At 38.0% G+C, this 13978-nt stretch overlaps 1 protein-coding gene across 1 annotated transcript in view; it reads right to left on the bottom strand.

The window, feature by feature from the left end:
- Window positions 1-12855, bottom strand: part of COPB2 (COPI coat complex subunit beta 2) — a 31140-nt gene extending 18285 nt beyond the window's left edge. The window contains exons 1-5 of the mRNA XM_045503486.1: window positions 12407-12855; window positions 6111-6248; window positions 2558-2644; window positions 2233-2359; window positions 1309-1457 (exon numbers count right to left, since the gene is read on the bottom strand). Coding sequence (XP_045359442.1) covers window positions 1309-1457; window positions 2233-2359; window positions 2558-2644; window positions 6111-6248; window positions 12407-12409 — 504 coding nt within the window. The 5' untranslated portion in view covers window positions 12410-12855. The remainder of the gene's footprint in view (window positions 1-1308; window positions 1458-2232; window positions 2360-2557; window positions 2645-6110; window positions 6249-12406) is intronic.
- Between the last annotated feature and the right edge of the window lie 1123 nt (window positions 12856-13978).

Genomic DNA, 13978 nt, shown 5'->3' with positions numbered 1-13978 from the left:
AGGAAAACTAACAAAAATGTTATACAGACGTAAGTATACACATGTGAGCAAAAATTAATGCAATATATAATTTTAAATCTATGCATGTAGAGGCATTTTAAAAATCATAATGGAAAAAGGAGTATGGCTGCACTCTTGCGTCTTGTATTAAGCATCTAGTACAAGCAAGGTACTGTGTTGCTTGCTACTGAGTATCTGTTTGAGGGAGTGGAGGTGACACATAGTTCCTGCCCCAAACATCAACATTTCGGGGGGATACAGATTTCCATACACACATCAGTTATCATTCAAAATGAAGGCCATAATGGAGACAAAAGAAATGGAAGGAAGGGACTGAGCAGGACTGCCTCTGTCTGGAGATGAAATGGGTGTCTGAAAAGAGCTTCTCAGAGTAAGTAATTGTGCTAAGCCTTGAAAGATAAGTAGTTCTCTAGAGGGGGAAAAAAAATCAAAAGGGAGAATAGAGAGTGTCACAAGCAGAGGCAATAGCTGAATATGGTTATGTGAACATTCATGGCATCTCTAGAGAATGGTGGATAGACCAGGGTTACAGGAGATGTCTCATCATATTAGCTGTGGCTAGTCTTGGAAACCCTTGTAGTCCACACTAAGGTATTGGAACTTTACTCTCAGACTGGGAACTGAAAGATGAAACCCATGTTATAGAAAGATAATTGGCAGCAGTATGGAGAAGTGGAATAAGAAAAAGAGAATGGAGGCAGATGAAATTTAAATGTAAAATAGATTAACAATCAGCAGAGGTCAACAATGAATACACTAAAAGGAAATAGGAAATAGAAGAAATACACTAAAAGGAGAGGGAACAGAAGATTCTGGCATTTTTCTTATTCTGGGTTTGCAGTGGTTTAGGTGGTTTAAAAGTCTTTCGGTATACTGCTTTGATATGGAAAAACACTCCTTCCATTAAGAGCACCAAGTTGCAGTTAGAGAGGGAGGGAGCCAAACCATAAGAGACTCTTAAAAACTGAGAATAAACTGAGGGTTGATGGGGGGTGGGTGGGTGATGGGTATTGAGGAGGGCACCTCTTGGGATGAGCACTGGGTGTTGTATGGAAACCAATTTGACAATAAATTACATATTAAAAAAAAAAAGAGCTCCAAGTTGCTACAATATTCTTCTAAACAGAATATGTCCTTCTGGATCAAAGTGAGAGATCCTATTTTGACTTCAATACAAGCTTTTGAGAGAAACTTATAATCAGGAATAACTTTCTGGGCAGCCAGTAGTAAAATACCTAAACAACTGTATTTCACCACCATAACTGATACAAATAGTGGACACCCTACCTTGATGGTCCTGTCCAAAGATGCACTGGCAAACTGGTTGTTATCTTTGGGATTAATCACAATCTGCATAACATAATGGGTGTGTCCTTCAAACACTTGTGAGCAGGACCATTTTTTATCCCAGTCCCAGAGCTTAATAAGCATGTCATCTAGGCCAAAAGAAAGTCTCAAGTTAGTTGCAATTTATATTTCTTTCAGTCAGAACTAAGATGCAGTCTTTGTGCTTTTTAAGGCAGCAAATCTAAGAGAAATCATACATTCCATGACTTAAAGAATCAGAACTGAATACATTTTTCAAAATCCTTATTTATAATGGCAAATACAAAAGTTTCATGAGAAAATTTAAGAAAGCCTCAGTGGGCTTTACAGAATGACAAGTTTGATTAGAATCTAAGTATGACTGAATAACGAGGTCGGTGACTAGGGAATAAGCATTTCTCTTATATGAATGGCTAAAAAAAGCTTTGAATTACTTCTCTCAATTTTAACTTAAAAATGTTTCAAAGAACCATTACCAATTCAATGCAACTTGTCTTAATTGCCCTCCAAAGAGTCCACTGTTTTAGATGGAATACCAGCGAGCAAAGTAGCCCAAGTATAACCTGAGTAGGGTATACGGCAATCCAGCAAAAACTCACTTACCAGCATGTAAATTAGCTTTCTGTTCAGATGTTTAATCATCTAGACCTGTAGGCCTTCCCTGACAGGAACTGGAACAAGTGCTATACAAATCCTAAGCAGAGTTGATATTTCATTAAATACAAAAGCAAGCAGCATTGATAGCACACTAATGGATTTAAATAGTTTAAAGGCTGCTTGGAATTAGAACTCAACTTGTAATGGCAGTGAAAGAATTGCACGTCTCGCTGAATGAAAATGAATGACTCAAAGAGATGCACGTAACCAAAAGAAGTCACTTCTTACCGCTGCTAGTGAGAATGAAAGGCTGGGTTGGATGAACAGCAATACAGCGAATGTAGTCCGAGTGTGCTTCAAACATATGAACCCTCTCCAGAGTGTTGTAATTGAACACTCTGATCTGCATATCATCCTGGAAATGAAAATCTAGAAGTCATTACTACTGTTATGAAGTCAACTGCACAAGAAAAGTGGATTATAGGCTCAAGGATTAAAGTCCAAGCTTCAAAACATTACACTAATTAAAAAATCAAGAATTAAATCATCCACATTATCACTGACCAGTTCAGAAATTGAACCGAAGGGATTAGAGATTCACAGAATTACTTACCGCTCCTGTCACAACCCAATTCTTTCTTGCAACAAACTTTGCAGCTCGAACAGGAAGATCACATACTTCAAATGTTTTCACCAATGTCTTTAAAATTAATAAAAACACATACACTTTGAGTTATGAGAAAATAACTGAAGAATCTATTGTTATATTTAAAACATCTATTTATTTAGATCACTTCTAATTTAAAAATATTTTCAGGCTAAAATACAAAAGTTCAACAATCAAATGAAAAACATAGACCAATCTTCTCTTCTTTAACAGTTTCAAAACTAAAATACTTACAAAGGATAAAAGAGAGCAAATGTCCACAAGATGAAATTCCAGATCCTCTGTGCTCCAGCCTGCCCTTTCCTTTCTCTCTAGCCTCACCTTTGGCTACTCCCAGCCTTACCTTTCCTCCTCCTGAAAACCTACCCACAGATCCTTACGCTCCCTGTTCAAAACACAGCACCTTCATAATTATGTGTTTAATGTCAATCTTTCCTACTAAGCTCCCTGAGGGCAGGAATCTTTTCACCACTGTATTTCCAGAGCTTAGAACAGTGGCTGGCAAACCACCAGTGTGTAACAACTATTTGTTGAATGAATTGGCTTTGTTTGTTTATTTATTAAAGCTTACTTATTTACCTAGAGAAAGAAAGACACCACAAACAGGGGTGGGCCAGAGAGAGAGAATCCCAAGCAGGTTCTACACTGTCAGCATGGAGCCTGATGCAGGGCTTGAACTCACAAACTGTGAGATCATGACTTGAGCAGAAACCAAGATTCGGACGCTTAACCGACTAAGCCACCCAACACCCTGCTTAGTTTTCTTTTTAAAATTAAACCCGTCAACTCACAAAATAAACTCCTAAAAAAGATACAGTTGTTTTGTACATCTCAGCAATATGTTTCCATACAAATGCTGTTTACCTGTCTTTAGTGAAGTTATGCTTTACACAGTGATTTAGATATCTCTTCAAGTTGTTCAGAATGGAATAATATACACAGGATAAAAGTAGATAACTAGGAGATCCCTCCTGGAAAGAACAGGGATAAATGCATCTTTTTGTCCTCCTACTTTGATGCCTTATTTTTTAAAATTCTGAAAATCAAGCTATCATTTTGCAATATCTTTTTTTGTACCAGAGAGTAATGGAAAAAAGTATAATCTTACTAACTGATGAACCATGGGCACTAAATAAAAAGAACAGAAGCTAGTAAACCTGAACCTAATGTAACATCGTATGTCAACTATACTAAAACAAGCAAACAAACAAAAACTAAGTTACAAAAAAAAAAAAAAAAAGAAAAAGAATAGAGACAGACCTCAAAGATTCTTCACACAAAGACATTAAATGGGGAAGCTCCAACCTGTACAACCACTGTCAGTTGATTACAATACAGACACTGAGAGCAGAAAGAACATGCAGTCTCTAAGATGACGGACAAATCCACGAAAGCTTATGAGTAGTCAATAAATCCAGGGATCTGCTGAGCCGTACACATAAAGCAGCTGCAGAACAGTCATGGTTCAGGTCCATGTTAAGTGCTATGACTGATACAAATAACACAAGAGACGGTCTCCACATTCTAGAACCTAAACAGTCTAAACAGGAGGAAAGGCTATACACTCAACAAACACTCAATGTAAGTCAGGAAAATAATGATTAATACTTGTATGGTACCTTACAGGTCTCACACACAATTTTATCTAATTGGATTTAATCCTTTTGATACTCCTGTGATATAGGGAAGGCAATAATATCATCTTCATTTTAGATAATTAAACTGAGCCTTAACATGGCTAAAAGCCTTGCCCACACCATTTAATTGGCAGGATGGCTTCAAATTCCAACATACTGATTTTCTCAATCATTGGACTCACCACCTCAAAGACGTATTTGAAATTCAAGTACATTTGAATATACTTCCAAAAACTTTTTGCCTCTTTCAAGAATTTTGCTCTCAATATACATGAGTGCCAAGTAGCTTCTGTTGGTGATAGAGGGGAAAAAGCAGGGAGAACCAAAAGAGACAAACCATTCAACAAAGACTTACTGAGTATCTACTATAAATCTGTCAGATATGCACTTGGAGTAACAGTAGGAAATAAGACTAGGATAATCCCTGTCCACCTCAGAACCGCCATTCTTGAAGGAAAGAAGGAAATTAGACAAGTTACCAATGAGGTAAATTATGAAAGTGGAAGCGGCCCTGCCAGAGGGCACAGGAGGGCACAAAAGAGAAACATGAGGCAAAGTGGGTAAAGATAAAGCAGAGTTACATTACAGGAAAACCTAGAGAAGGGTAAGGGAAGTACACCTGGGATTTAGAACATACTACAGTGAAATGAGAGCTGAGAAATGGCTAAATGGAGCGGAGACAAGGGATCCCCAGGAAGAATTAGGAAGTGCAGTGAGGGCTCGGGGAGGCACCAATATATCTGTTTAGCATAAAATCACAAAGATTTTAAACGTGTGAATGCAGGAGTAGATCAAAAAAAAAGCAATTAGCATGCATATTATCTCCATTAATACAAATGGATTCACAAGATGAAGATGTGAAATTGCAGAGGTGAGAATTCCTGATACAGTGAAATAGGGATAAATGGAATGTTCATTATTCATTAGCTCAAAAAGTAATTATTGAGCGCTTCCTACGTGTCAAACAATGTTATCAGCAGTAGCATAAAGCAGAGAACAAAGTGTTAATGTGTATAAATTGTCACTGATGGGGTTTTGGTTTAGTGTGCAGTCATTCTGTGTCATTAGTGACATAAGACTATAACGGTGTTTTTACGTTTATTCCTGGCCTTGATTTCCTAAGCCTATTTTTGCCATCTTAAATTATTCAATGTGAGGTTTGTCGGGTATTAAGAACTTAAACGTGGATGTTGAAGGTAATTATTGTATAAGAAGACACAGAAGTGTATGGAATATTGCTGACTATATGTTCTGTATTTTGAAGGAAAAAGATTAAGAATGGTCAACAAAAAGGAAAATGAGACAAACCAATTTGAAGGTTAATTATTTACTCAGATGAAAAAGAGCAAAACAAGCATGTAAGGCAGACAATCCGTATAATGCATATTTTAATATGTGTAATCAAAAGCTGACTATAAATACTTCTCTGACATACTCTATAATTCATACGGCAGATTGAAAGTTATCTGCAAATAATTATATCGAGTACTTGGGAAAAATAAATAAAATCAAAAATCCCATTCTTAGGAACGTTAGAATATTCACTGAATAGAAAATTAAGTACTATTAAATACTTTATCTAGAGCAAGTGACCTTATATTGGTGACAATTTCCTTAATTTCAAAGAAAAGTTAATACTTCCTACGTCAGAATTTAACATTTAAATATTGTGTATGACAAGACCCAAACGTTTTATCCCACAAGCTATTACCCCATAAATGTTAGTTCTGCTTTACTGAAAATACTTTGTACCAATCTATTTGAGAAAGCAGTCTGCATATAGCTAGTGGATTCTATTTCTTCTCTTTCATTATAATCACTGTCTAACACACTATTTCTAAAAAGTCCTTAAAAATTCCTACCTGTGTTTCATGATTCCACACGCACACACTGCCATTGTAAAGACTTGCCAACATCCATGGCTCTGTAGGATGCAAATCCACACTCTTAACTCGATCTGATCGAGCAGTTAGCTTTCTCTTTATATCAAGTCGCAGAGGCTAAGGAGAAACAACATCAAAAACCCACAAAACATTAAATTGCTATGCCAAATAAAACATATTTGAGATCTCAACTGAAACACTACATTAACACGCATTAACAGGCCTATAAAACAATTCAGTTTTTACTTTGCTAAATCGTAGGCACAGTTTCAAGTCTAAAGCACCTACTTCTTCACTCATAAAAACATATGAGTACTTAAGTTATTTTTAATTTACAGTAGTTGTTGTCAAACTTGTTGGCTTCGGGAATCTTGTACACTCTAAAAAAATTTACTAAAAAGCTTTTGTTTATGAAGTTTATATCTACTGATACCATGTGAAATATTAAAATTGAAACAACTTAAAAATACTTATTAGTTCATTTTCAAATAACTCAAAATAACTCAAAAATAAACTCATTACGTGTTAACTTAACATATTTTTATGAGAAACAACTATATATTCCAAATAAATTTAGTGAGAAGAGTGGTAGTGTTTCACATTTTTGCAAAACTCTTTACATTCTATCTTAATAGGAGAAAGTTGGTTTCTCATATTCGCTTTGGCCTTCAATATGTTGTTCTGGTTGATGTATATAAAATAGTCTCATGAAGATATGTAGATGGAAAAAGAGAAATATTTAAATAACTTTTTTCAAACAGCTATGAATATTCTTCTTTCACACACGTTAAAACTTGACAAGTGGTAGTTTCTTAAAGGTTAGTTGCAATATGAAAACTGAAACCAGAGCCTGATGTGGGGCTCGATCTCATGAACCATGAGATCATGCCTGAGCTGAAATCAAGAGTTAGACACTTAACCAACTGAGCCACCCAGGCACCCCTTATTAAGGACACAGACTTTTAACTTACAAAAAAAAAAAAAAAAAATTGTGTGGTAATGAAGAATATACTAACAGTACAATTTGGTGACACTATACCAGTTCAGTTTTATCTTCTATTATTTTTACACCAACAGTGCAAATTATCAACATAGTGAAAAAGGCCAATAGTGTCTTACTATAGGGAAAACAGTTTTAATTTGTGAACCTCCTGAAAAAGAATGGGGGACTCCTAGGAGACTGCAGATCACATTTTGAGAACCCTTGGTTTACAGAATATCTAAGTAAGCATACATAAAATATCCAATAAATCACAATGTTGTGCCCATGTCATGAGTGTCCTATTCGAAAATATTCTAAAGTGTTATTCATGCAGTCTTAGTAATCCTAAACTATATCAATCAAAACAGTATGATACTGGCATAAAAACACATAGATCAATGGAACAGAACAGAGAACCCAGAAATAAATTCATGCATATATGGTCAATTAGCCTGCCAAAAAGAAGCCAAGAATATACAATGGGGAAAGGATGGTCTCTTCAATAAATGTCTGGCAAACTGGACAGCCATATGCAAAAGAATAAAACTGGACCACTATCTTACACCATAGTTAATTTTACAAAAATTGACTCAAAATGGATTAAAGACTTGAATGTAAAACCTGAAGCCATAAAACTAGAAGAAAACATAGGTAGTAAGCTCCTTGACACTGGTCTTGATGATTTTTTTGGATCTGACACCAAAAATAAAGGCAACAAAAGCAAAGATTAACAAGTGGGTCTACATCAAATAAAACGCTGCACAGCAAAGGAAACATCCAGCAATGAATTTCATTTCATTTCATTTCATCAATGAAAAGACAACCTACTGAACGGGAGAAAATACCTGCAAATCATATATCTAGATAAGGGATCAATATTCAAAATATGTAAAGAACCCATACAACTCAAGAACAAAAAAATAAAAAATAATAAAAATAATCATCTAGTTAAAAATAGGCAGAGGTTCTGAATGGACATTTTTCCAAAAAAGACTACAGATGACCAATAGGTACATGAAAAATGTTCAATGTCACTAATCATCACAAGTCAAAACCATAATGAGATAGCACCTTACACCCATTAGAAGGGCTATTATCAAAACGACAAGAAATAACAAGGGTCAGTGAGGATGTGAAGAAAAAAGAACCCTTGTGCACTGTTGGCTAGAATGTAAATTGGTGAAGCCACTATTGGAAAACAGTGTGGAGGCTCCCCCCCCTCCGCCAGAATTAAAAACAGAATTACCATATGTATGACCTAGCAATTCCACTTCTGGGTATTTATCCAAAGAACAAGGAAAGCACCAACTTGGAAAGATATATACACCCCCATGTTCACTGTAGCATTATTTACAATAGCCATGACATCGAAACAATGTATAAGTGTCCACTGATGGATGAATGGATAAAGAAAACATATGTAATATATGCATACTATACATATAATATTCCATTGTATATATGTACATAATACATATTACATATACTTATATATAATATTCCATTGTATATATGCACAGGAATATTATTCAGCCATAAAAAAGAATGAAACCTTGCCATTTGTGACAACATGGATGGACCTTGATAGTATTATGCTAAGTCAAATAAGTTGGAAAAAGACAAACACTATATGACCTCACTTGTATGTAGAATCTTTAAAAAAAATAAACACACACACACGCTAAACAGCTCAAGCTCATACATTCGGTGGTTGCCAGAAGCAAGGGGTGGGGATGGGCACAGTGAATGGAGGAGGTCAAAGGGTACAAACTTCCAGTAATAAAATAATTAAGTCCTGGGGATATAATGTACAACACGGTGACTAGTTAATAATACTGTGTTGTATATATGAAAGTTGCTTAGACCTTAAAAGTTATCACAAAAAAAAATTACTCTAACCACGTATAGCGATGGATGTTAACTAGACTTACTGTTGTGACCATTTCACAATATGCTAAATCATTATATTGTACACATGAAACTAACATAACATTATTTCAATTATACCTCAATAAAAAAATTGATTTCTTCAGAGAAAAGTATTTTGGCAATAGTATTAGTAAATACTAGATGAATGGGATGTGTGATCAATATGGGTTATATCCATGTCCATGAAGGCCTTTGGAGGCAAATGGGAATGTTTATAACATTTTAATCGATTTAAAGTTATAGGAACCTAACGTACTTAATTAGGAACCTAACTGATGCATTACTTAGTAATCTAATACAAGAACCTAATTCTAATTAGAACAATTTTAAACAAAAATTAAAATACTCTTGAGTCAGAAAATGCTAATAGTTTAAAACAGCTTTTTTCAACCTGGATTCATCTACACCACAGACAAGAAAATGATGTGAATAAAGTATTTTCTCAACTCTCCCAAGAATACTTACCATTCTAGAAAAAAAGTTAATTCATTATAAACAGTGATACCTTTGGATTTAGTCTTAATTCTCTCTTGGACACAGATTGGGGAAGACTGATTTAAAATGTTTCCCCTTCGACAGGTTTTAAACACAACCGAAAAGTTTATTTGGCAAGTTGAGTTACTGCGGAATCTTTATTTCTGTAATCTTCCAGAATGATCATGAATGGAACAGAAATTTAAGGTTACTTTTCAACACAAAATGAAGATCATTAGATATTTTCAGCAGAGATAATTTTCTGAAACAAAGCAAACGCCTCACAAGGCTTTTATTCATCTACTACTTCCAACCCTGTCATCACTTCTATACATGCCTCTCCCACTTTTAGCAATAACCTAGATCTCTTTACTTTAAAAGATCAGAGTTCTTTGGCTCTTCTCTACAATCACCAAAAAATGTTTCCACTGGTGTGCCTTTCTCTCCATCTCAAACTCTCTACTTTCAAATCACCATCCTGACACTTCTTGGTCATTCAGGGAAGCAGGACTTTTTACTTCATCCTTTTCTCAATTTTGCCTCATTAATTTGCATGACAAATTTCAACTCCTTTTGCTGGTCTCTTCAGAGTGAACAAACATGAAATGTCTCTTGTGTGCCAGGAACCACAGTGGGGGCTTTCACGTAAGCCAGCACATCTCACACTTTTCCTCTAGCAAATGAGGAAATCCATCACTTACAAACTGTATATATTTTACCATATGGATGTTTAATGATTACTGAGTAAAAGTGATGCTATGGAAAGTTGGGCCGGGGGACTAAGCAACCTAGAATACTTCCAAGTATCCCTAATTCACAAATCCCAGTTTAAAAAGCACATATGAAATCTCTTGTTACATTTCTCCCAACATTTAAGTGACTACTTTGAATGAGACACTGTATTAGACACTCTAGGATACAAACACGAGTAAGATATTCATACTGTACCCTTCGTTCTAAATGCCTCCATTTTCCAAAAACTGGATGCATTTGGGACTCTTTTTTTTTTTTTTTAAATGTTTATTTATTTTTGAGAGAGAGAGACAGACAGACAGACTGTGAGCAGGGGAGAGATAATGAGAAGGGCAGACACAGAATCCGAAGCAGGCTCCAGGCTCTGAGCTGTCAGCACAGAGCCCGACGCGGGGCTCAAACTCACGGACCGCGAGATCATGACCTGAGCCGAAGTCGGACGCTTAACTGACTGAGCCACGCAGGCGTCCCCATTTAGGACTCATCTTAAATGCTGCTGCCACCAATAAAATCTTTTGGATTACCTTAGCCAGAACTATCCTTTCCTAAGGGATCTTACAGAAGTTAATTTTAACCTTTAACATTTGTATACGTATCTTTTTGCTTTATAGAGTCGATTATTCTTAAGGGCAGGGTCATTGCTTTACTCATGTCTTTATCTCCACAGCATCTTCTATATTTGGATATGGGGTTTAAGGACAGATGGTATAATCCAGGTCTAGGGAATTATGCTGCACCCAAATTTCAGTTCTGCCACTCATTTCAAATATGCAATAATGGGCAAGTTTACTTAGAACTTCTCTCAGGTTCGACATTAAGTAAAACGGGGATAATACTTTTATCTACGTCTTAGCGTTATGAGAATTAAATTCAGTGTTAAGCAGTTAGAATAGTGCCTGGCCTATCATAACCGCTCCATAAACACTTCGTATAACTCATTCTCCCAGCTGTTGAAAGACTTAGGAGGCAAATGATTAGCAAATTGCATGGGCACATAGTAAACACTCTATGGTAAACAAGTGAAAAAATAAATTCGTATTTGTATCTCATAAAAAAGATTTTAAATGTATTAAAGAATGAAGGATATTTCGTTAGAAAATGTCCATTACTGAAAGCACAGCAGATCCCAGACCAGAGCGGATCATTGGCAATATGAAGTAGGATCATTAAGAGACCTGAGATCTTGTTCAGGGGCCCTTAACCTGGGGGACCCAACGAAGTTCATGGATAAGGATAGGGGAGAGGTGGTCTCTAGTGAACCCACTGAATTTTTTGCAACGCTGTGTGCTTCTCTACCTATTATCCATAACTTTCACCAGTTTCCCTAAGGACTCAACCTCTGCTGTAATCCCAACTCTGCCTCAATTAGCTTTTTACAAACTTTTTTTTTTTTTACCGCAATATGCAGATTTTGGATTTATTAATCCCAAAGTTCTTCAAGCTCCAAAATCTCTGAACCTATGCTCCATAACAAGTAAAAAGTGGGGGGAGGTGCAGGAGAATGTTTAAATACAGAATACCGACTTTCTTACTTTTTTGCAGAAATCATATTCTCACACTATTGTACTTTTTTTCTTCTTATTAGAACACTCTTGGGCAAAAGTACTTTAGGGTATTTTTGAGGGTGTGAATGACAATAAAAAAGTGCTACCTGTCCTGTCTGCCATTCTTACCAGCCACTATCCTTGCAAATGCAGAAAAGCACACCAGTTTTATAAGCAACATCCTAACCCTTCTTTGCCCCCTAGAAACTTAAAGTGGGGTGCCAAAGCATTCGAAATTCCACTTTGAACTCCATATACAATTTACCTATTTCAGAGGGAATGCTTTTCTGTTTAAGATCGTCAGTGCGGTCAGCACACGCTATTATAGTAAGAACAAGCCCAACATGAGAGTACGGTCAGCTGCCACCGTGTTAAGGGCAGAATGAGGTAGTTTTGCCAAAGCCCAGGCACTGCGTCTCCAAACCACCTCAGATTCCTGGGCCCCACCGCCGCCGCCTCCCTCAAAAAACTCAAACCGGACCAGGACCCCGCAAGGCCTGGGGCGGTGGCCGCATCCGCAGCCCGCACTCCAGCAGCTCAAGGCTGGCCTCAGACGAAAAGGCCCCGCTCCCTCCTGCAGGGTCTGGACCTACCATCGCTCCGTTGGTCAGAGCCCGGGAGCCCGCACTTGCCACCGGCGACGCAGACCCTGAGAGACCCACAGACCTGCTGCCGGCCGACTGACTGACGTGGAACTTCCGGGAGGCGATTCTCGCGATAATGGAAGCCAGGCCGCGAGCGCCTGCGCAAACGCGACGCAGGGTGGACGTTTTCCAACGCCCTTCTCAGTTTCCTAGGCAACGCGGCCTTCTAAACTGTCCGGAGTCGAAGGGTTTGAGAAGGCTGCGTGCGGTCTTTACCACCAAACGAAATGGACTCGAACCCGTGAGGGGAGACTGAGAACTAGAAACCGAGAGAGAAAAAAAGATGAGAAAAACGAAATGCTTAATCCCTTTGGACGCTAACGGCAGGGGGAGCATCGCCGTAGTGGAGCTGTGGTTTGAGGAGATGCGTCCGCCTCTTCCGACTCTGGCTCTGATGGGAGGGACGGGGAGAGGAGGCGGAGCACGGGTCCAACGCCTCAGTACTAAGATGGCCTGAGAACTAGGACCAGGAAATTCTCTGCGAGCCCTGGACCGAGCGCCGAGTGAGGCTGGGAAGAAATGGCCAGACTCAGGGCCGGGTTTGAGGCCTGTAAGCTTGCAGGGAGGCCAAGAGCCTTCAGTCTGGAGCCCCCAGGAGATAGGGACTCCAATCATGCATGATCATTTGTTACTGAGCATCGACTGTGTTATTCATTTATTTAACAAATATTTATCGATCTTCAGCTGCGTGCTAGACATACTTTCCTCTCAAACCCTAACATCAAACTGAATTATCTCCATTTGACTAATGAGGAAACTAAAGTTCAAAGAAGTGGCTTGACCAAGGCCACATAGTAAGTGGTGGAGTCGGGATTTCATCCCAGATTCATGTGTCCTCAAAGTCCCGTGATCTTTCTACTACATCAGAGTATCTCTTCATAGAGGTAACTGTAGAAAGGACATGAGCCACAGGTTGCAAAAACTGCGAGAGCATTTGCCTGTCACCATCCTCCTATATTCCTGCTTTTATTTTGTTTTCAACACCGTGGGCCAAATAAAAACTTGTTACGTTTAAATGAGTACCTCTGGCCCGACAGAAGCCGTGGCTTTTTAAGACCTCTGTATTTTCAGAAAGGCAAAAAGTGTGTGTGTGTGTGTGTGTGTGTGTAGAAACATTCAGAGAGAGACATAGACTCTGCGTGTCTTTTAGTGAGAGCTTTGCTGCTAATGTGATCTCTTTGTGGGCCTCAGTTTTCCTGATATTAAAAATAGGTTGTGGCCGCCTGGGTGGCTCAGTTGGTTAAGCCAGAGGACCTCGGCTCAGGTCACGATCTCCCTGTTGGTGGGTTTGAGCCCCAGGCAGGGATCTGTGCTGAGGGCTCAGAGCCTGGAGCCTGCTTCTGATTCTGTGTCTCCCTCTCTCTCTGACTTTCACCTGCTCACGCTCTGTCTCTTTCTGTCTCTCTCTCAAAAATAAACATTAAAAAAAAAAAAATAGGCTGGATAATCTCTAAAGATCTTTCCATTTCTACTATTCTGTGTTTTTGCAATATTTAATAGAAGAGTGGGTCTGGAACTGGA

Source organism: Leopardus geoffroyi, chromosome C2 (assembly GCF_018350155.1).
Source record: "Leopardus geoffroyi isolate Oge1 chromosome C2, O.geoffroyi_Oge1_pat1.0, whole genome shotgun sequence".
NCBI classification, from domain to species: Eukaryota; Metazoa; Chordata; class Mammalia; order Carnivora; family Felidae; genus Leopardus; species Leopardus geoffroyi.
Note: the sequence above shows the minus strand (reverse complement) of the source record. Positions and strands in the feature narration are given on the sequence as shown.